The sequence below is a fragment of the Panicum virgatum genome, chromosome 8K (assembly GCF_016808335.1).
Source record: "Panicum virgatum strain AP13 chromosome 8K, P.virgatum_v5, whole genome shotgun sequence".
NCBI lineage: Eukaryota > Viridiplantae > Streptophyta > Magnoliopsida > Poales > Poaceae > Panicum > Panicum virgatum.
This window is the reverse complement of record NC_053143.1, coordinates 37773563-37793725: the sequence shown is the minus strand read 5'-3', so window position 1 is coordinate 37793725 and position 20163 is coordinate 37773563. Positions and strand designations below refer to the sequence as shown.

Sequence of the window (20163 nt, the reverse complement as noted above, 5' to 3'; positions counted from 1 at the left end):
GAATAAATCCCTTATCTAACAATTCTTGTAGTTGTTTCATTTCAGCTAGCTCATTGGGAGGCATTCTATAAGGTCTCTTAGAAATTGGGGTCGTTCCAGGAAGTAGTTCAATAACAAACTCCACATCCCGGTCAGGAGGCATCCCCGGTAATTCTTCAGGAAAGACATCAGGAAATTCACATACCACCGGAATTGCCTCTTAACTCTGGAAGTATGGTGGTATTTAAGGAATAGAGTTGTGGACAACTTTTCTCACTAAGTTGGAGAATCTCACGTTGACCGGAAGGATGTTTGAGCTCAAGAAGACGGGGATTGCAACGGATAATACTATCATGCTTAGTAAGCCAATTCATCCCCAAATAACATCCAAGCCTTCAAGATTAATGGCTATAAGATTTGCCAATAAAGAAAGTCCCGAAATATCAAGCTTGGCTAGATTGACTACTTCCTTAGTGATTAAAGTTGAACCCGGAGCATCTATGTGAAAAGGAACTAAGACCTCACGAATTGGAATTTGATTTTGCAATACAATCCTCTTGCTAATGAAAGAATGTGATGCACCAGAATCAAATAAGGTTCTTGCAAGATGGGAATTAATGGGAATCATACCAACAAGCACTTGCACATCACCACTTGCTTCTTGAGCATTGATATAGTTGACCTTGCCCTTCTTGAAAGTTTGCACATTTTTTGTTGCCTTGAGGAGGTGGAGGAGGAGTAGGTGGCCTTGGAGTATTGTTGATTCCCATCGACTTGGGAGAAGGACAATCACGAGCATGATGCCCACCCCCGCCACAATTGTAACATGGCCCCTTCACCGGACTCCCACTACCACTTCCTTGCTGCCCGGTAGGACGAGGTGGCTGCCCTTGTGGAGGTGTTGGATGACGTATCATCCACATAGGTTGCGGTGCCCCATAGCCCGGCACACGAGGTGGAGGATTGTCCCCGTGCGTGGGCGTTGAGAAGAACTACCACCTTGAGAAGGAGTAGTGCGTGCAGGCGAGCTCAAGAAGCTACTGTCGGAGAAGACGGGCCTGCACCCGGACGACCAGAAGGTGGTGTACAAGGACAAGCAGAGGGACTCCAAGGCGTTCCTCGACATGGCCGGCGTCAAGGACCGCTCCAAGATGGTCATGCTCGAGGACCCCGCCGCCAAGGCCAAGCGCCTCCTCGAGGAGCGCCGGACCAGCAAGGCCGAGCGCGCCGCCAAGGCCATCGCCCGCGTCGCCCTCGACGTCGACAAGCTCGCCACCAAGGTACGTGCGCTCGCCGGCACGGCAGCGGGCGCCGTTCCTGTTCCACATTCTCTCTGTCTCAACACTCTCACCGCGCGCGCCGCGTCGGCTGATCGATTGCAGGTGTCGGCGCTGGAGACGATCGTGAGCAAGGGCGGCAAGGTCGTGGACGCGGACGTGGTGACGCTCACCGAGGCGCTGATGATCGAGCTGGTGAAGCTGGACTCCGTCGCCGCCGACGGGGAGGTGAAGGAGGCGCGGCGGGCGCAGGAGAAGAGGGTGCAGAAGCACGTGGCGACCTTGGACGCCATCCGCGCCAAGAACAAGGCGGCGGCGGCGGCCAAGGCCAGCAGCAACAACAAGGCGCGGTCGCCGCACCTCCCGCCGCGCCCGCGCCCGCCCCCGGCGGCGGCGGCGGCGGCGCATCAGAACCAGCACCAGCACCAGCAGCGCCGGCAGTTCCAGCCGCCGGCGCCCACCACGGCGACGGCGCCGGTGCCGCTGACTCAGACGGCGAGCTGGTAGACGTTCGACCTCCTGTCGTCGGTGCCGTTGACGTCGGCGGCCCTGGTGACGGGCATGGCCCCCGCGACCACCACCACGCCGTCCCCGCGGTTCGAGTGGGAGCTCTTCTAGAAGGCTCAAGGCGCCAGCCTGCCCTGATGGGCTGGACCCCCCCCCCCCCCTCCTCTCCCGCCACATGTGTGCCTCTCCATTGGCTCGGCCGGTACCTTTTCTTGTTCACCTTGGCCATGGTGCATGTCAATCGCCATTGTTTCTTTCTTTCCTCCTGTTCTTTGAGTAATTGAGTCTGTGTATATTATTGCTTGATCTCCACCCCCAAGAAACGGCAACAACTGCAGTGAGCTACTAGTGAACAGAACAGAAGCGCATGCATGCATCCGTGTTGTGTCTGTCTGCAAATGAGTGGTGGCGTCGCAGCCGAACCGATGAAGGATTTTTGCCATGCATGACATATATAATATAATGCGTTGTATGTATAGTAGTAGTGCAGCAGTGTATAGTGTACATGAATGAATCAAACAAAGCTCTCTCAACATACGTATTTGTTTGTGCTCCCGTATGTAATGTACGTATGATACTATGATGGATGCATGGTTCATCCCCACATTCTGCATGCAACCAAAACAATGCGCGATGCTGTCATGTGTTTAGAGTTGGAAGAGGGTGAGTGATGAGTGTTGCAGTTGCAGCTGATGGACTGGACTGATTGGGGGGATTTGGCTCGCAGCCATGGCCTGTGGGCAATTATTGGGCATCTCACATCTGCCAGAGCAGGGTCGTTAGCGTTTTGGATGAACTCGCCGGCATGCATGATGCATAGCATAAAACTACGCGCTTGGTCAGCCGTGCTGGTGGTATGGACGTGCTATGGTGATTTGCAATCGTACATGCATGCCCCGCTCAAAAAGATTCCTCCATGTGCTGATTGGATACGTGAAACTACAGTATTATGCGCTTGGATGGGTGGGGCTAGTATTTAAAAGCTATAGTATCAAGAAACCACAGAACGTCAAAATATCAGTTCGGAAAAAGAAGTTTAGAGTAGAGTTTGTAAAACTTAAAATAGTCAGCTGTAATTTTAGCAATATTATGAAATTTTGAAAACCATAAAATTTGTTGCATCCAAAAACTCTACTGCACTATAAAATCTAAACTATTTTACAAAACTATAATATTTTCATAAACCAACTCTAAAACACTTTGGACTTTGCTTCCAAATAGGGTCTTAGCCCTTTTTTCCCCTTCAGACAATGGTATCGTTTTTCTGTGCTTTTGTTTGGCCTGTCTTCGTTGCTGAGATGCCCTCTACGATGATGGGATGAGTATGTATATAATACTGTATGAAAATGGAATGGAAGAAGCGGTCTCTCTGTTGTAGTGTGTCGGCGGGAGTCGAAACTTGTGGTAGCAGTAGTAGTGGTTCAGATTTCAGAAGGGGTACGTGAGGAGACAGACCAGGAATGAGTGTAGTGGCCTTCCGGATCCATCAGTTCATCGGTTGCTGCTGTACAGCAAAAAACAGGACCGGTGCTGTCACCTTGTACAAGCCTCCCTCCTCCGGGACCTTTTCTGGCTTTAATGCCCTAATCATTGTGTATATTGTAACACCTGCCTCGCGGACGGTCCGCTTGGGGTCGGCGGACGGTCCGCCCAGGCAACGCCCGGATATTTATCTAGATGGATGTGGGACCCGCCTGTCATTCCTCACTTCGTCCAGAGCCGAGCGGAGCTCGAGCGCTCGCGCCGTCGTCGCCCCCTTCCGTCGATCTCCCTCCTCCGGCCACCAAACCTCGATTCCTCGCGTGGGAACCTTCCCCGGCACCTCCTCCACCTTCCCAAACCCCAGTCCGGCTTCTCCCCGGAAGGAATAGCCCAACCACCGCCCGTCACCATTGGAGGTGCTTGAAGCTTTGATCCACCGTCGATCTGCCTATCCGGTCGTCCTCCGCTCGAACCGACCGCGGGAATGAATTCGTGGTGAGTTCCTTGTGCTCCCCGGTCTTTTTCCCCTTCCGTGGTGTGTCGCCGGCGCCGGTGAACGGCCGCCGCCGTCGACGCCGCACTTGCTGCCGCCTGTGGCGTGGGTCAAAAGTTATGCATCGCGGACGGTCCGCATGGGAATTGCGGACAGTCCGCCGGTCAGATTAGATTTCGTCCAGAGATGATGTTGTCTCTGGTGGTTAGCAGAACTGAACTGCGGATGGTCCGCTATACGAGAGCGGACGGTCCGCCATTGAAACTTGAAATTTGTCCAGAGACGATGTAGTCTCTGGTGGGGTTCGCAGGATTGAGCTACGGACGGTCCGCTATTGGAGAGCGGACAGTCCGCAATAGAGTCTAGGATTTTGTCCAGAGACGTTGCCGTCTCTGGTGGATTGGATACGTGAACTGCGGACAGTCGGCTAAGGGTGAGCAGACAGTCCGCCGTGTAGATTGAAGTTTGTCCAGAGAGGTACTTGGTTCTGGTGGGTCGGTAGAATGGTACGACAGACGGTCCGCCACTTGGGCGCGGACAGTCGGCAGGGCGTTCTAGTTGAAGTAAAATAGTTACATCATTGAGTTGCACTCATTTATTTCATATGCATACGTGTAGCATCCGCAGCTGAGGGCGCCGTATTTGAGGTGATTGCGGCACCGCAGGAGCAGCCGGCGCAAGCCCAGGGGGAGAGGTGTGAGAACCCGGCCCAAGGCCCGTCTGACCCCAGCTCTGAGCAGCAGCCCGAAGGCAAGCCCCGGTGCACATCCTATTAATTTAACTTATGACACCTATATATGTATTTATTACTTATGCATTACGTTTATGAGTTGTTTGGAAATCCTAGTTGCATGAACCCTAGGTGTCCTTGAGTTGTACTAGTATGGATAGGACGATAGAAATGCTATGCTAGATAAGGTTCATTAGAAGTCGAGTAATTCTTGGTTACTCGCGAGATATAGGATAGTTTTATGTTTCCAGATATGAGTTACTAATTATGGATGAAAGTCTTGGAATGAAAGAAAGAATAGAATCTGAGTCCGGGAGGGAGAAGTGTAGTTCCGCCTGTGTCGATTAAGGACCGAGCCGTTGTTGGCCCTGCTGATCATGTTTGAACTGTACTAACCGCATGCCGGGAGTAGGAGGTAGTCGAAATCGGTAAGCATAGTACTGCCTCACTTCGAAAGTACAGAACTTCATCACCACCGCTTAGGGCGAGTCGAGTAGTCGCAGAGAAACGGGATGCATATGTTTACTTTTGGTGGTCTCTCGTTGAGCTCGGCTGACTATATGTAGGTGGGGCGGTTCTGTAGTTCGAGGCGGGGAGGGGAAGGATTGGTGCGTGTGGTCCGACGGGGCATACGCATGCCGTGTTGGTTAGGTCCACCTTGCAAGGTTAAAACGAATCGATTCGCCGTCAGTCGCTCTCGGATATGAGCACCTTGGTCACTGCGTCGCAGCGTAGTGTTGTGATGGGAAAATGATTATACCTATGTTGATGAACATATGAATTATTACTTATTGTTCCACTATGTTTGCTCTAGATTTGGTGATGCAAATATTAGACTATGTTAATTTATATAGAACTTGAGCTAAAATAAGGAAAGTGAGGAATTACTTTAGTCGCTGTTTTCTGCAAAATAACCACCAGCCAAAAGCCTTGCATGTCTACATATGTGGGCTAAGTTATACCCACTGGTTGGGTAAGTCTTGCTGAGTATTAGTATACTCAGGGTTTATTACTACAATTATTTCAGGACACACAGACGTAGACTTCTGTCCCTGCTGCGTCAAGTTCATCCTTCGGGACGCAGAGGGATGGGAGGTTGTGGAGCCAGACGTTTAGTTAGGGACCTTCCGAGGTTACACTATTGGTAGTTGTATGCCCTTTCCTCTATTCGAACTCTAAATTCGGTATTGTAAAGTTTATAAACTATGGATGTATTCAAATGGGGTTTGTAAAACTTAAGGTGGAATCGTATGTATATTTGTTGTATTTTCAAATATGTGTCGTGCTTGTACCATCTGCGCCCACCTTCGCGTGGGACTATCGGTGATGTTTCGATCGGGACGTGGGTTGAGAAAGGATCGCCAAATTAAGCCGTTAAGCTAATGAGCCCGATGTGTTCAAATGACGGCCATTATGCTTAATTAGAGTTTTAATTTAGCGGTTCCGTCACATATATATACTACTCACTTTACACTGCTTTAGCTCGCTGTTGTGTTGGTCCTTCAGGCTTAACAACTCGGTCAGTATCAGATGCTCTTCAACTACTACAAGGGGTGGCAGTAACAGGACTCTGGACAAACTGAAAGCCTTGGGACTTTGCATGCGGGCACTGAACTGATCTGAGAGAGAAACCAACCAATTTTACTCGAGTAGCCTGCAGGGACACGTACGGTTACTAGCTAGTGATGGGTGGGTGCTGGTCATACTAGGACAGTAGTACTCCTATATGCTGTGTTGATGTGCAGGGTACGCAGCTGACTAGTAGCTGATGAGCATCACCAGATATACACACCGTAATGAGAATAATATTGGTGTATTGTATCTGCTGCGGTGGCAAACGAAAACGTGTTTATGAATGGCAAGTTGCCAACGTGATGCACCATCTCAGCCGTCGTCTCAGCATGTGTCTAGCGTGCGGTGCCGACGACGAGACGACCGCGGAGCCCGAGGGAGCGCAAGGGCCAAGGGGCTACTAGCTCTCTGGGACTGGAACGGAAGCTTCTGCTCAAGCCCAGCGCCGTGCATGCATAACAGCCGCATAAAAAGCTAACCGGGCGAAGCACGCAAACGCAACGCAAAGAGAACTCGCCGGCTGACCGGCGGCTAGTAGTACAGTAGTATACACCGTGTTCGTTTAAGCTACCCTCAGCTTATTTAGAACCATAGAACAATATTTTTCTCTCACAACAAATCAGTCGTAGAACAGCATCGTAGCCAAAATAAGTCCTGCCGAATAAGGTGAATCGATGTGCGTGTGTGCGCGCTTTTCGGTGCCGCTGCGGCGTCGCCATCGGCCGTCACCGTCAGGATCGTCGGGCCGCCGTGACTGCGTCGACGGCACCATAGGCTGGACGGCGACAGACACGCTAGTACGTATCTCCTGCTCGTTTGATTAGTACTCCTACTCCTACTGCTTGCTAGCTCGTGTATTTAGCGACGGATTAATGAATGTACACATAAAGGATGATTAGCTAGCAATGCAAGCCTTGATGGCGTGCGTGCCTTTGATTGCGCGTTTGTTTTGTTCAGCACACCACACCAGGCCCGTGCGTGAAAGGGACGGACGATCCAACGGGCACAACGCGCCGGGTCCGGGTGTCCTCGTCCTCAGCACACCTGCTGCAACGAACCTGAAGGCGAAGGGTGTCGGTACCCCTGCTGCAGCCTCACTCACCTCAGCGGCACAGCAGCAGAGTTGGTGAGCTGAGTCAGGCTATCTCCAACGAGAGCTTCTATCCCACCCAATGTTTTAAATAACCGGCTATAATTGCCGCTATAGCCGGATTTAGTCTTTTGGGAGCATAAACGCTAGGAGAAGATCCATTTGGCGCTAAGCAGGATAGCCCGCTAATAACCCGCTATAGCCAGCTAAATAAGCTAAATTACCATCTCTTAGCCCGCTAAATTTTGACTGGAGATCGAAACTGTGAATTCATTTCTTCGTCGGTCTGTCGTTTGTGTTAGACTTATGGTTGTTGCATCACCTGAACTTTGTGTTAGATTTGTGAAAGCATGAAGTTGAAGTCCTATGTTGTTTCTCTACATGAGGAATTGATGATGTACAGAATATTTTGAAACTGTGAACTTGATTTGCAAAACAGCTAAATGGATTAGCTAAGGCTATAACCGGATATAACATTTTCTTAGCCTTTGAAAAAGTAACCGCTAAGGACCTTAGCAGGATATTTAAAACGTTGATCCCACCTTCTATCCACTATTCCCTATCCCACCTTACCCAATGCTACAGTGCTAAACAGTACAAAAATTTGAAATACCCACCCATTTACAATCCCTTGTTGGAGATAGCCTCAGGCGAGGTGTGTGCAGCAGCCTCGGTCGGTTGGGTTGCGTCGGGTGAGGAGAACTGCTGCTCCTGCGCCCGGCCGGCCGGTCATCCTCTTTTGTTTTCGTTTCGTCGCTAGCGGTCGGCGTCCAAGAGGATGCTCTTTCGAGACGAGACTTGGGCTGTGTTTAGATCATTAGAAAAGTGGGAGAAAAAATTATATCGGACACTGTAGCACACCGTAGCACTTTTCATTTATTTGTGGTAATTATTGTCCTACTATGACCAAACTAGGCTCAAAAAATTTGTCTCGCAACGTACATCAAAACTATGCAATTAGTTTTTTTATTTACTTACATTTAGTACTCCATACATGAGTCATTTGTTATATTTAATGTTTCGATGCGATAGAGATGTGATGGAAAGTTTGGATTTGGGAGTTTTGGGGCATCTAAACACACCCTTGGAGTTGGAGCCTCTTCCTTTACTCCATCGGCAGTTGCGCTTTATCTGTCCGTCCGCCAGGGACGTGCGCGGAAATACAGGCGCACGCACATCTACTCCTACTGGGTGTGTTTAGTTCCCTCAAAAACCCCACCAAAATCCAAACTTTCCATCACATTTTCATCACATCGAAATATTAAATATAGCAAATGACCTATGTATGAAGTATTAAATGTAGGTAAATAAAAAAACTAATTGTATAGTTTTGATGTACGTTGCGAGACGAATCTTTTGAGCCTAGTTAGGTCATGGTAGGACAATATTTACCACAAACAAACGAAAAATGCTACACTGCACTATAGTGTCCGATGTGACTTTTCGCATCCCTTTTCCCTCCATCTAAACACACCCACTACTTTTTTTTTTCTCTCACCCTTTTGCGTTTCGTTTTTATTGGAGGAAGAAGAGTAGCGGTCCAAGGTAAACGCTCTGCTCCAGACGAACAACGTTTAGGCCGTGTTTAGTTCGTCCGCGTGTAAACGCAAAAAAATTTTCGACGGAATCTTACTAATTTAAAGTACTAAATGAAGTCTATTTACAAAATTTTTTGCACAGATGGGTTGTAAATTGCGAGACGAATCTAATGATGCTAATTAATCCATGATTAATAAATAATTAGTGGATGATTACTATAGCATCATTGTTGCAAATTATGGATTAAGTAGGTTCATTAGATTCGTCTCGTGATTTACAGCCCATCCATGCAAAAAGTTTTGTAAATAGACTTAATTTAGTACTTCAAATTAGCAAGATTCCTTTGCAAAATTTTGTGTTTTTGTGTTTTTGTGTTTAATGGGTGGGAACTAAACAGGACCTTAGTATATGCGTCGCAGCATATGCGGCGCGCCCGGGAACCAAACGAACAATATGCAGCAACTGTTTTTTTTATTCATCGATCGGCTAAACTGGGTTTTTTCAGCCTTCAGCTTCCAATTTTTTTTTCAAATTAAACTAGTCGTATCGAATGTTTTGACACTTACATGGAGCATTAAATATGGACAAAAATACCTAATTAAACAGTTTGTATTGTTTTTCGCGAGACAAATCTTTTGAGTCTACATAGTCCATAATTTGACAATGTCGTGCTACAGTAAACATTCACTAATGACAGATTAATTAGACTTAAAAAATTTATCTTGTAGTTTTCTAACGGGATCTGTAATTTTTTTTATTGGTATCCGAAAACCCGTTTCAACATCCGATTAAACGTCGGATGTGACCCTAAAAATTGTTCCGTTCCAACTAAACCGCTCGTATTCACGCAGGTGGGGTGGGGCATTATTCTGGGTGCTCCTCGTTCGGCTAGCAGTTGCAGAGTTGCAGACTGCAGATGTCTGGGGATTTGTGTTCCGGAACCTGGTACGCTGCTCGTTCGTCAGATTCAGTGCCTAGTGACACCCAGGCCATGTGGATGCGCGCGGCTCACGCATCGACTGGCCCAAAGCAATCTAAGGGTGTGTTTAGTTCCCACAAAATTTCCAAACTTTTCAAACTTTCCATCACATCTCCTATCACATCGAAACATTAAATATAACAAATGACCCATGCATGGAGTACTAAATATAGTTAAATAAAAAAACTAATTACATAGTTTTAATGTACGTTGCGAGACGAATCTTTTGAGCCTAGTTAGGTCATGATAGGATAATATTTACCACAAACAAACGAAAAGTACTACAATGTGTTACAATGACTGATGTGACTTTTTTTCCCACCTTTTCCCCTCATCTAAACACAGCCTTTACCACTTTACCAGTCTCTGCGGGGAATATAGCTGGCCCATACAGTGCTTCGGGCTCTAGCCCAAACAAACGAAACTAAGGGGTGTTTAGTTCCCTTTCCAAATTTTTACAACCCATTACATCGAATCTTTAAACACATGTATGAAATACTAAATGTAGACAAAAAAAAAATAAAAAAGTCCTCCCGTGCCCCCTGAACTCTTGGCCGAGTCTATCCGTGTCCCAACTACAAAACCAGATACCCGCTCCCCCAAACTCTTGAAACCGGTTGCACGACCCCCCCCCCCCCAACCAAAACCACGGTGGTTTTGGGCCCTGCATGGCACGGACCTACCTGTCATCCTCTCTCCTTCCTCTCCCTCTCCTTCCTTCTCGGACCGGAGGGCCCAGACTGCTCCTCTCCGTCTCCTTCCTCTGAGCCGCTGCCATGGCCGCCCGCTCCTTTACGTCGACGGTGGCCAAGGGCCCTACCCCACTCCTCCGCGCCGGTGGCCACGGGCTCCGTCCGCTCCTCCCAGCACCGGTGGCCATGGGCTCCTCCCGCTCCTCCACGCCGGCGGCGGCCAAGGGCCCCGCCCGCTCCTCCACGCCGGCGGTCACGGGCTCCTCCCGCTCCTCCGTGTCGCCAGCCACGGGCTCCGCCCGCTCCTCCCAGCGCCGTCGGCCATGGGCTCCGCACGCTCCTCCGGGCCGGCGGCGGCCAAGGGCCTCGCCTGCTCCTCTGCGCCAGTGGCCACGGGCTCCGCCCGCTCCTCCCAGCACCGCCGGCCATGGGCTCCGCACGCTCCTTCGCGTCGGCGGCGGCCAAGGGCCTCGCCCGCTCCTCTGCGCCAGCGGCCACAGGCTCCGCCCGCTCCTCCCAGCGCCACCGGCCATGGGCTCCGCACGCTCCTCCACGTCGGCGGTGGCCAAGGGCCCCGCCCGTTCCTCCACGCCGGCGGCGAGCACAAGCCGCGCCCGCTCCTCCACACCGACAGTGCACACGAGTCCCGCCTGCTCCTCCTCACGCTGGCGGCATCCGCGCATCATGGGAGGTGGCCGTCACAGGGAGGGGTGGAGGCCATGGATGTCAGCTGAGGAGATGACCGACGGGGGTGGTGGCTGCCGGGGTAGAGCCCGCTGAGGAGGTGGCCGGCGGGGGTCTTCGTAATTAGTTTTTTTTATTGGAATCCGAAAACTCCCTCCAACATCCCCCGAAACATCCGATGTGACATCATCCAAAAAATTTTAGGTGCAACTAGACGCCCCTTAAAGCAAACGTTACTGTATGGTATAAGGCAATCATCGTTCTCACTCGCTGGATCGGAACTCCATAGTTCCGTTGCGGAAAGAAAAAAAGATCCAATATCTCCTCGCCTCGTCCGGAGCAGTAGTCTTTGGTTCAGATGTAGGCTCGGCATTAGCAACGGAAGACAAAAGCTTGGGTGTCAACAAACATAAAATTTCTTGCGTTTACTTCTTTTTTTTCTTTGTTCTTTGTTACTGTTGCATTTGTAATATTCTAAGTTTGATCCAGTGGAAAATATCCTCTGTTTTTTGGTCAAATAATAGTATGGGCAAAGTATCAAGTTAAACACACCCAAAAAGGCTCAATCTTAGTGACATACTCTATTTCAGTCTTCATAAATCATTTTTTTTAGAGAATAAATTATGTTTTATTAGTAGTAACTACCGAGATCACAGTCAACAAGAATCAAGAAAACGACACAAACAACTAATAAAGCAACTAAATTATCCAATAACTAAAGATAAAACCGAGCAATGAACTTAAAAGACCTGTTTTGTTCCGAGCAATGAACTTAAGCTAGCTTATTTAAACAGCATTGAACTTAAGATTAGCACTTAGGTAGGACCAAAACACACTGATATTTTATCGTTCATGCTCTGATTTCGTCGGGTCGAGAACATGTCACATGAAGACGACGACACGAGACACCTCCTCCACCACAAAGAATGCAAACGGATGGTCGGTGACAAAATTCACAGGCCGGCTCAAAGAAAAGACTTTTTTTGGAACACACAAGCAGTAGAGGCCGCTGCTTCTGTCCCTTCCTCGTTCACCTCAATGACCGCCTTATGGAAAACATGCTTCAATACCAGGCGCTTCTCACGCTCCAGCATGTCAGACAGGTCGGCAGTGCCTTCCTTAAAGGCGTCCTTGATCCCCATGTCCTCAAGAACGCCATTGATTCTGCTGGAGAAGGAGAGCTTATACTTGGGCAACAGCAACTCGCCAACCTTGACGTGTTTCCTCGGCATGTGGTCCCATAGGAAGCTAGGGCGGGAGGTCATCATGTCCATGAGGTTCGGCAGGCCGTCGTGGGCGTCCGGGAGGAAGATGTACATGGAGAACCGGGGGTGCTCGTTAGTGAGGAATGAGAGTACTCTATCCTGCTTGTGATGAGTGAATTGTCAACCGTGCGGCGTGATCATGCGCTTGGTCTTTGGATTGCAGGTACACGGGCGTCGAGTGTCGACGGAGAGTTGCCGTGGAGGAGCTCAGGCCGGGCGGCAGCTGTGGCGTCCACACCTGGATCGAGGGCGCAACTGGCGACGGAAGGTGGGTTTCTTGGTTTGCGCCACAAAACCAAGGAAGTGGACGGCGGTTGAAGACGCCAAGTCGTGGAGGCACGGGCGTCGGTCTCGGGACTGACGGAGGCGACGGGCGTCGACGGGTGTCTAGGGCCTCGCTGCGGGTGAAGACGCCAAGTTTTCATGTTCTTGAGAAAACCCCAATCTTGCTTTGAATTTCGTCGATTCCTCCCGAACCATGGAGTGATTCGACAACTCCTTCCGTGGACGTGTTCACAAGTCCCTTGTGATCATGCCTGCAAATTTTGGTGAGATTTGGACTTGATTTGGCCTCTCGATCATCGAGTTTTTGGAAGAACGCGGGCTGAAAATCATTTCTGGACAGAGTTCTTCTGAGCACTGGTTAAACCGACCCTTGTGCTCATTGGCGTCGGTTCAACCGGTGAGTGGGTTTTTCCTGCGTTAGGGTTTTCTGCTTGTCATCTTGTTGCACCGGTGCTTTCTCTCCCTAGAGCATCGGTTCAACCGGTGAGTGCTTTTCTGCTGCTTTGACGTTGCACCGGCGTATAGAGTTTTCTTAGCGTCGGTTAATCCGGTGCTCGTTGTGATCAGTTTTGCAGTCTCTCTGGACAACTGCACCGGTGTTTTGGATTTGCCTTCGTCGGTTTAACCGGTGCATTGAATTTCAATTCTGTGATCCCTCTGGACAACTAAACCAGCAATTTGTTTTGATTTTGTCGGATTATCCGGTGTGCTAACACCGGTTGAACCGACGCAGTTCAAACACATACGTCGGATCAACCGGTGCTCGCTTTTTCGCTGCAGGCTCTGTATCATCAGTTTGACTGACGTACTCAATCCTTTGTGCGTCGGATCAACCGGTGCTATATACCTTGCTGTTTCTCGCGCTGTTTTTTGGTGTTTGCTTCCGCGTTGGTTCTTGCTTGTTCATAAGGTTGTTTTGTGCTGGTGTAGCTTCTTCATAGCTACAACGCACTTTACCTAGGACGTTTGGGTTGGGTGTGTATTAGGGGATCATAAGCCGAGCTTCTGTTTGCGATAAATTTTTACGGGCTCCCATTCACCCCCCTCTGGTCGCCTTTTCGGTCCCTCAATTGGTATCAGAGCAAGGTTAAGGTTTTTAGTACCTTGACCGGTTCGAAAACCATTTGACGACCATGGCGAGTCTTGGTAAGATCCCTGTGTTTGCCGGCGAGGACTATGCTTATTGGAAGGTGCGTATGCGAGCCTTCTTGCAAAGCATGGGAGCTGAGGTTTGGGAGATTACCAAGAACCAGGCTTACGAGATGCTTGCCGGTCGGACCACACCTCTTTAGGTGTCCGAGCACGAGGCCAACGCCAAGGCTGTCAATGCCTTGTTTGCTAGCATTTCTCGTGCGGAGTTCTCACGCATCCAGGGTTTTCAGGAAGCCCACAAGGTTTGGACGTGTCTTGAGAACTACCACGAGGGCACACCTCAGGTCAAGGCCAAACTATTCGACACAGGGGCCGGGTGAGAGCATTGGCGACATGTTCAGTCAGTTTCAATAGATGGTGAACAAAGTCAATGCGAACAGATCTGCTGATGCCCTTGAGTACACAGAGCATGAGAAGGCCCTCAAGTTGCTCTACGCACTTGACCGCTCTATGTGGGATCTCAAGATGAACATGATCATCGAGTCTGCAGGCTACGAGACTCTGACCGTGAATGAGCTTTTCAGCAAGCTCAAGGCCACGGAGGTGGATAACCAAACACGAGCCAAGCTCAATGGTGCCCCTCCTTCCAAGAGCGTCGCTCTTGTGACTGGCCCAGGTGGATCGAGCTCTAACGCTAACTCTGCTCTTGGCTTTTCTCTTGCCTCTCTGCTCTCTGTTACAGATGAGCAGCTAGAGACGCTGGGCGACGATGACTTATGCCTTCTCATCAACAAGTTCCAGCGTGTCTACCACAACCGGCAGAGGCGGAAGAACCCCGGGTGCTACCACTACGGCGATCCGAAACTCTTCATCGCCGAGTGTCCCAAGAAGTCCGGCGGTGGTCAGAACAACAACCCCGACTACTACCGCCACCGCGACCGCGACGAGGGAGGCTCCAACAAGGAGCGTCAACGCCACAAGCACTGCAGTCGTGACCGGGGAGGACGCTTCGATAAGGATTCACTCAAGAAGCACTTCTAGTACAAGGCCAAGAAGCAGGAGAAGGCCTTTCTGGCGCAGCTCAGCGACCTCGACAAGAGCTCCGACACTGACCGCTCTTCTTCACCGACCTCCGACGACGACGACAAGAAGAAGAAGCGGGACAAGGAAGCCACCGGCTTCAACGGCCTGTGCTTGGCGGCCGGTCGGCGCAAGGGTTTCTGCTCCATGGCCGGCGAAGCCGATGGTTGTCGTGCATCTTCGGGTGGACATGCTACACCGACGCACGCCGACTCTTCTCCTGGATCCGAGAGCGATTCAGAGGTAAACTCCACAATCGACCTGCTTGATATGGAGGTTAGGGAGTTGTACGCCGCTCTCGACAACTAGAAGAGGCTGCTTAAGGAAGCAGCTAGAGAGCGTAGAAAGCTTAGGGCTGAGCTGGCTTGTGCTAGGGAGAAATCTAGTGAGGATGAGTGCGCTGGCTGCATATCTCACATGAACGATCTTGTTGCTCTCCGTGCCAAGCATGATGAGAACGTCACGAACTTGGATGTTGCCAAGACCTCGCTTTCTGACGTGTCTCACGAGCTAGCCAACGCCAAGCATGAGCTTGAACTGGTTAAGGATGCTCCCATTGTTAGTGATGTGCTTGAATGCGATGAGTGTCCTATCTTTACGTCTGATCTAGCTTCTTTGCAGTCTATGTTTGCCACTGTTGTTTGTGAACTAGAGGAGCTTAGATCTAGGCCTGTTCTGCTTGGTGCTTGTAAGCTTTGTCCCACGCTAAGGTCGGAGCTAGATGAGAAGAACGCCTTGGTTAAGTCTTTAGGGAAGACTAAGGTCGTGGAGTCTAGCCCACCTATTGATTATCATGTTTGCCCTGGTTTGATCTCTGATTTGGATAATCTTGCGGTAGAGAAAGCCAACTTGGAGAATGAGAATACCTATCTTAGGGCGATTCTTAGTTGGGTTTCTGATAGTGAGCCGCAGTTGGGCATGATGATCAAGCAGTTAAAGCGTGGTGATGGTTTTGAGGTCGGTTACACATACACGAAGTCAGACTTTGACAAGCTGTATGGTAAGATCGGCAAGGCTGCTGGAGCACCAAGTGCTCTAAACACTGCTAGCACGAGCACACAGCCTTCGCTTGTTGACCCCGTGGATGGTGTGCTAAAAGAACAACAAAAAGCACCTCCACAGAAGCAGGTTTGGGTTCCAAAGCCCAATGAGCTGAGGAATCCCCTCAGCACGCTCCCTGCTGCCACTGCTCAGGTTGCCCAGAAGAAGAGGGCTGCTCCTCCCCGTCCGCAGGCTAGGCCTCCACCTCCCAATAGAGAGGTGAGGTACCACTGCGAGTTCTGTGACAGAGAAGGTCACCTGGAGGAGTTTTGCTTCAGAAGGAAGCGAGCTGTGAGGTAGGGTCACCAAACCGGTGGGAACCGGTCCGGTTTGACCAGTTACCGGTCAAACCGGTTCGGCCCGGTTCCGGTTTGGTCCGGTACCCAACCGGCCAAAATTCAAAATTTAAATTTAAATTCAAAAAATGAAAAATTCCCAAAAAATTCCTAAAAATACTTCAAGGTGCAATGAATCTAATAGTGTCAAATTTTCTCAAAAATTCGTTCATTTAGTATAGTTTGCGGGGATTTAAAGTTAAATCAAAAAAGAAAAAAGAAAAAATGGGCCGGCCCATTAAAGCCCACCGGTCAAACCGGTCAAACCGCCCGGTAAACCGGTCAAACCGGCCGGTAAACCGGTTGCACGGGAGCTTTTAAATTTGAATTTGAATTCAAACCGGTCAAACCGACCGGTAAACCGGTAAAACCGGCCGGTAAACCGGTCGGAACCGGTTGCACGGGATTTTTTGAATTTATTTGAATTTAGATTTGGATTCAACCGGTTTCCACCGGTTACCGGTCAAACCGGTCCGGTAAACCGCTACCGGAGGGCGGCGGTTTGACCGGACCGGTCGGTTCGGTCAACCCTGGCTGTGAGGCGTGAGCAGGAGAGACGGAACGCGGACATGTACTCTGCTCGGTTGCATGGTCCTCCTCGGCGTGGTGGTAGGCAAGATGCTAGGGCGCGCCGTGTAGGTGGAGGTTAGGGAGACGGTGGTGCTTACCGTGCCCCAGCGGGTGGTCGCTTTGCCGGTCATGCTCCTGGGCATTTTCAGTATGGCTATGGACCACGGGACCGAGGCTTTGGAGGAGGTTTCGAGGCACCACACTTTCCTCGCGGTGGTGTTCGTCTGTCACGCGGTAGACGGGACGGGGGATACGCTTTGCCTGGTTTTACTAATCCTTCTATAGAGCAAATGACTCTACACTGGTTTGCTTCTCACTTTGCTAACCCCAGTGTTGAGACATTTGCTCACTCTTTGTCTCACTACTTGTTATCGCCATAAATTAACAGGGTTAATTTATAGGCCGAAAGCAAGATGGACTTAAAGCAGAAGATTAAGAAGGCTTGTAAATCGGCTCCTGCGTGAGCATTTGGGCCACATGGGCCATGTATCTTTAGATTTAATTCAAGATTAGAGATAGAGTCCGATCGGGACAAGATTAGTTTAGATTATTTCCCAAGTCTCCGGACTATAAATATGTACCCTATGTTATTCATGAAAAATAACGTCATCACGTCTCGCAAACAACAACTCTCGGCGCATCGCCACCCCTAATCCTAGGGTTTTATCCAAGTAAGCGCCATGCTGCCCTGATCGCTTCTTGCGATCAGGGCAGTATTGTTCTTGCTTTTACCATGGTATTACTCGTACTGAAGCATTTTTTATGGTGAGTAATGCTAGTTATACTGATGTTCGTAGCAGACTTTTAGTAGATCTGTCGCGCTTTGTTGCTTATCATCTACGAATATCATGTTGTCTTTACACGATCATGTTATCATCTTATACTAGCTCTCGTTGCATAGAGTTAGCTGCGTAAAGACAACACCCTACTTCTTTTATCTCTAGTAGATCTTATCTGTTATGATTTACTCTTATTCTTAAGATTTGGCGTAATATCTGTTAGATTAGGCCTTGCAAACGGGTTGGATGATCCGGTGGTATATTAGATGCTTTGCTCTAGTCTTAACAGGGAATTGATCCGGGAATCGGCTTTTGCTAGTTCTTACGCCTCTATTTTGGTTATGGTTTAGTTATCTGTTATGTTCATTAGGCCCAGTCACGTGTAGGTTGTTCCAATCTAACAGTGAAGCTTTTACCGTTGTGGATTAGATTAATTAGATTTAATTGAAGCAGCTTTACAGTTATTTGCTTTATTTATCAATATCCGGATGCAAACAGATCCAATCTGACACCGGGACTCGATCGGCTCTTTAAAGCCGATGCAAGAGTCGTCCCGGGGAGCCGACCACGGCTCGGACTTATGTTTCCACGTGTTTGTGTATGCAGGCAGATCGTTACAAACACGTTCGCACCTTCCTAATCGGGTATAGGTCAGGTGGCACGCCCGACTTTCTACGGAATCTCCGGGCGCGTGACGGAATTGCGGGCCGTCGACGAGGGAGCAGTGCCTGCCAGCGCCCCGGCAACCTCCCGGCTCTTCGTGTTGCCTGTCGCTGCTCGCTGGTGGGTTTCGACCGACAACACATTCTGGCACGCCCGGTGGGACCTTCATCAACAACAACGCCCACCGCAGAGATGGCAGGAGCTCAGGACCAAGCATCGGTTCTGCCGGTCACCAAACCTGTCACGTATGAAGAGCTGACTACAGAGCACAAGCAAAAATACGATGAGGTCAAAGCTCAGTTCGAAGCCGATCTCATCGGCTCTTTTGAGAGGACCCGCAACCATGGCATCAGGTGGAAGGGGTTCTCACCAGTGGGCGCTCTCGACAACGTTGATCTGTCCGTGCCTTCAGAGGAGCGTACCAGGGCCCTACGTCAGGAGATGAACTACATGGTGGCTCATGCGCTTCATCGGCACTCAGAGAGCCTGGTGAACGAGCTCGAGTGCATGGCATATCGCGTTGCCCAGGAGGTGATCAAGAACCAGTACTCCCCGTCAAGACCAGTCCTGGGGAGTCACAGGGGGGAAGCTGCACTGCAAACCAGGCCGCTAGTGTCCTACTCGCTCGCGGTAGCAGAACAGCAGAGTTCGCCGATCTACGTCATCCACAAGATCGGTGGTGACCCCGGAGAAGGCCAGTTCTTGACCGAGCCACCCAAGGAGATCCCGCACGGCTACACGTGCGCCTACATCCCTGACAGCGTCAATCCAACACGCTCGGTGCAGTTGGTAAACCCAGGAGCTTCTGGAGCAGACGCAGAGAAACAAGCGTGGCTGGCAAAGTACGCTACTAGGCCGAGTGCTGAGCCATCGGCCCCAGGAGTTCTTAGTGTGGAGCAGGTCAGTGCAATACTGAGAGACCAGTTTGGCATCCTGCCCAAAAGAAAGGCGATCGGCTATTCCAAGCCGTATCCAAGTGACTATGACTTGATCCCATTGCCACCCAAGTATTGGCTCCTTGAGTTCACAAAGTTCAACGGGTCAGAAGGAGCCAGCTCCATTGAGCATGTGAGCCGATACTTAACGCAGCTTGGGATGATTTCAGTATCGGATCCGCTGAGGGTCCGTTTCTTCGGCCAAATCTCTTACGGGCCCAGCTTTTGGATGGTACGCGTCATTGGCCCCAGATTCGATTCGAACTTGGAGGCAGCTGGAAGATCAGTTCCATACCCAGTATCACTCAGAGGCTGCTGAAGCTGGAATTGCCGACCTCGCCCAAGTCAGGCAGAAGCGAGGAGAGACTGTGTCAGAATACATACAGCGCTTCAGAGAAGTCAAGAATCGATGCTACTCATCACGCATTACGGAGAAGGAAGCAGTCGATCTGGCAGTTCTGGGACTCGCTTAGCCGATCAAGGATACGGCTTTCCAGTTAGAGTTCACATCTCTGGCGCACCTGGTGCAGAAGCTTACCACATATGAGCTTTATCATCCTGAGCTGTACCAAGACAAGTTTAAGCGCCATGTGAACATGGCCCAGGCGGATGAATCTGATGATTCTGGTGAGGAGCAAGAAGTGGCCGTGGCAGAGTGGACTCGGGGGGCAAACCCTGTCCCGTGCAAGTGGGTCAAACAGCAGGGGCTTGTGAAGGGCTTTGACTTCGACGTGATCAAAGCAGAGCAGATATTTGATCTGCTCCTCAAGGAGAAGTAGTTGAAGCTCCCAGAGAATCACAAGCTACGGACGGCACAAGAGCTGCAGGGGAGGCTATACTGTAAATGGTATCATTCGTTCACTCATGCCACGGGTGAATGCAAGGAGCTGCGTCGTCAGATTCAATCGGCTATCGAGCAAGGCCGATTAATCCTGGCCCAACACACGATGAAGGTTGACACGAAGCCCTTCCCGCAAGCCAACGTGGTAGAGTTGTCAGACTTCACTCCTACGGGCAGAATTTTTCATTCCAGATCAACATGGCGGGGCCTGTACGCCATAGTGACGAGCAAAGGAGAGAGGCCATTTCTGGCA

General features: G+C 50.1%; 2 protein-coding genes and 1 pseudogene across 2 annotated transcripts; 2 read left to right on the top strand and 1 right to left on the bottom strand.

Moving 5' to 3' along the window:
- Window positions 1-826: 826 nt before the first annotated feature.
- LOC120646288 lies at window positions 827-1892 on the top strand (annotated as a pseudogene).
- An 8532-nt stretch (window positions 1893-10424) lies between these two features.
- On the top strand, window positions 10425-11120 carry LOC120645688 (translation initiation factor IF-2-like). Its single transcript, XM_039922449.1, has one exon. The coding sequence runs from the start codon at window positions 10425-10427 to the stop codon at window positions 11118-11120; it is 696 nt and encodes a 231-aa protein (XP_039778383.1).
- An 869-nt stretch (window positions 11121-11989) lies between these two features.
- Window positions 11990-12343, bottom strand: LOC120645687 (serpin-Z2A-like). Its single transcript, XM_039922448.1, has one exon. It carries the CDS (start codon window positions 12341-12343, stop codon window positions 11990-11992), a length of 354 nt encoding a protein of 117 aa, XP_039778382.1.
- Window positions 12344-20163: the final 7820 nt, after the last annotated feature.

What these genes read in the sequence shown, in the direction of transcription:
- LOC120645688 (XM_039922449.1), top strand. Translation starts at nt 10,425, where the DNA reads ATGGCCGCCCGCTCCTTTACGTCGACGGTGGCCAAGGGCCCTACCCCA.
- LOC120645687 (XM_039922448.1), bottom strand. Translation starts at nt 12,343, where the DNA reads ATGTACATCTTCCTCCCGGACGCCCACGACGGCCTGCCGAACCTCATG.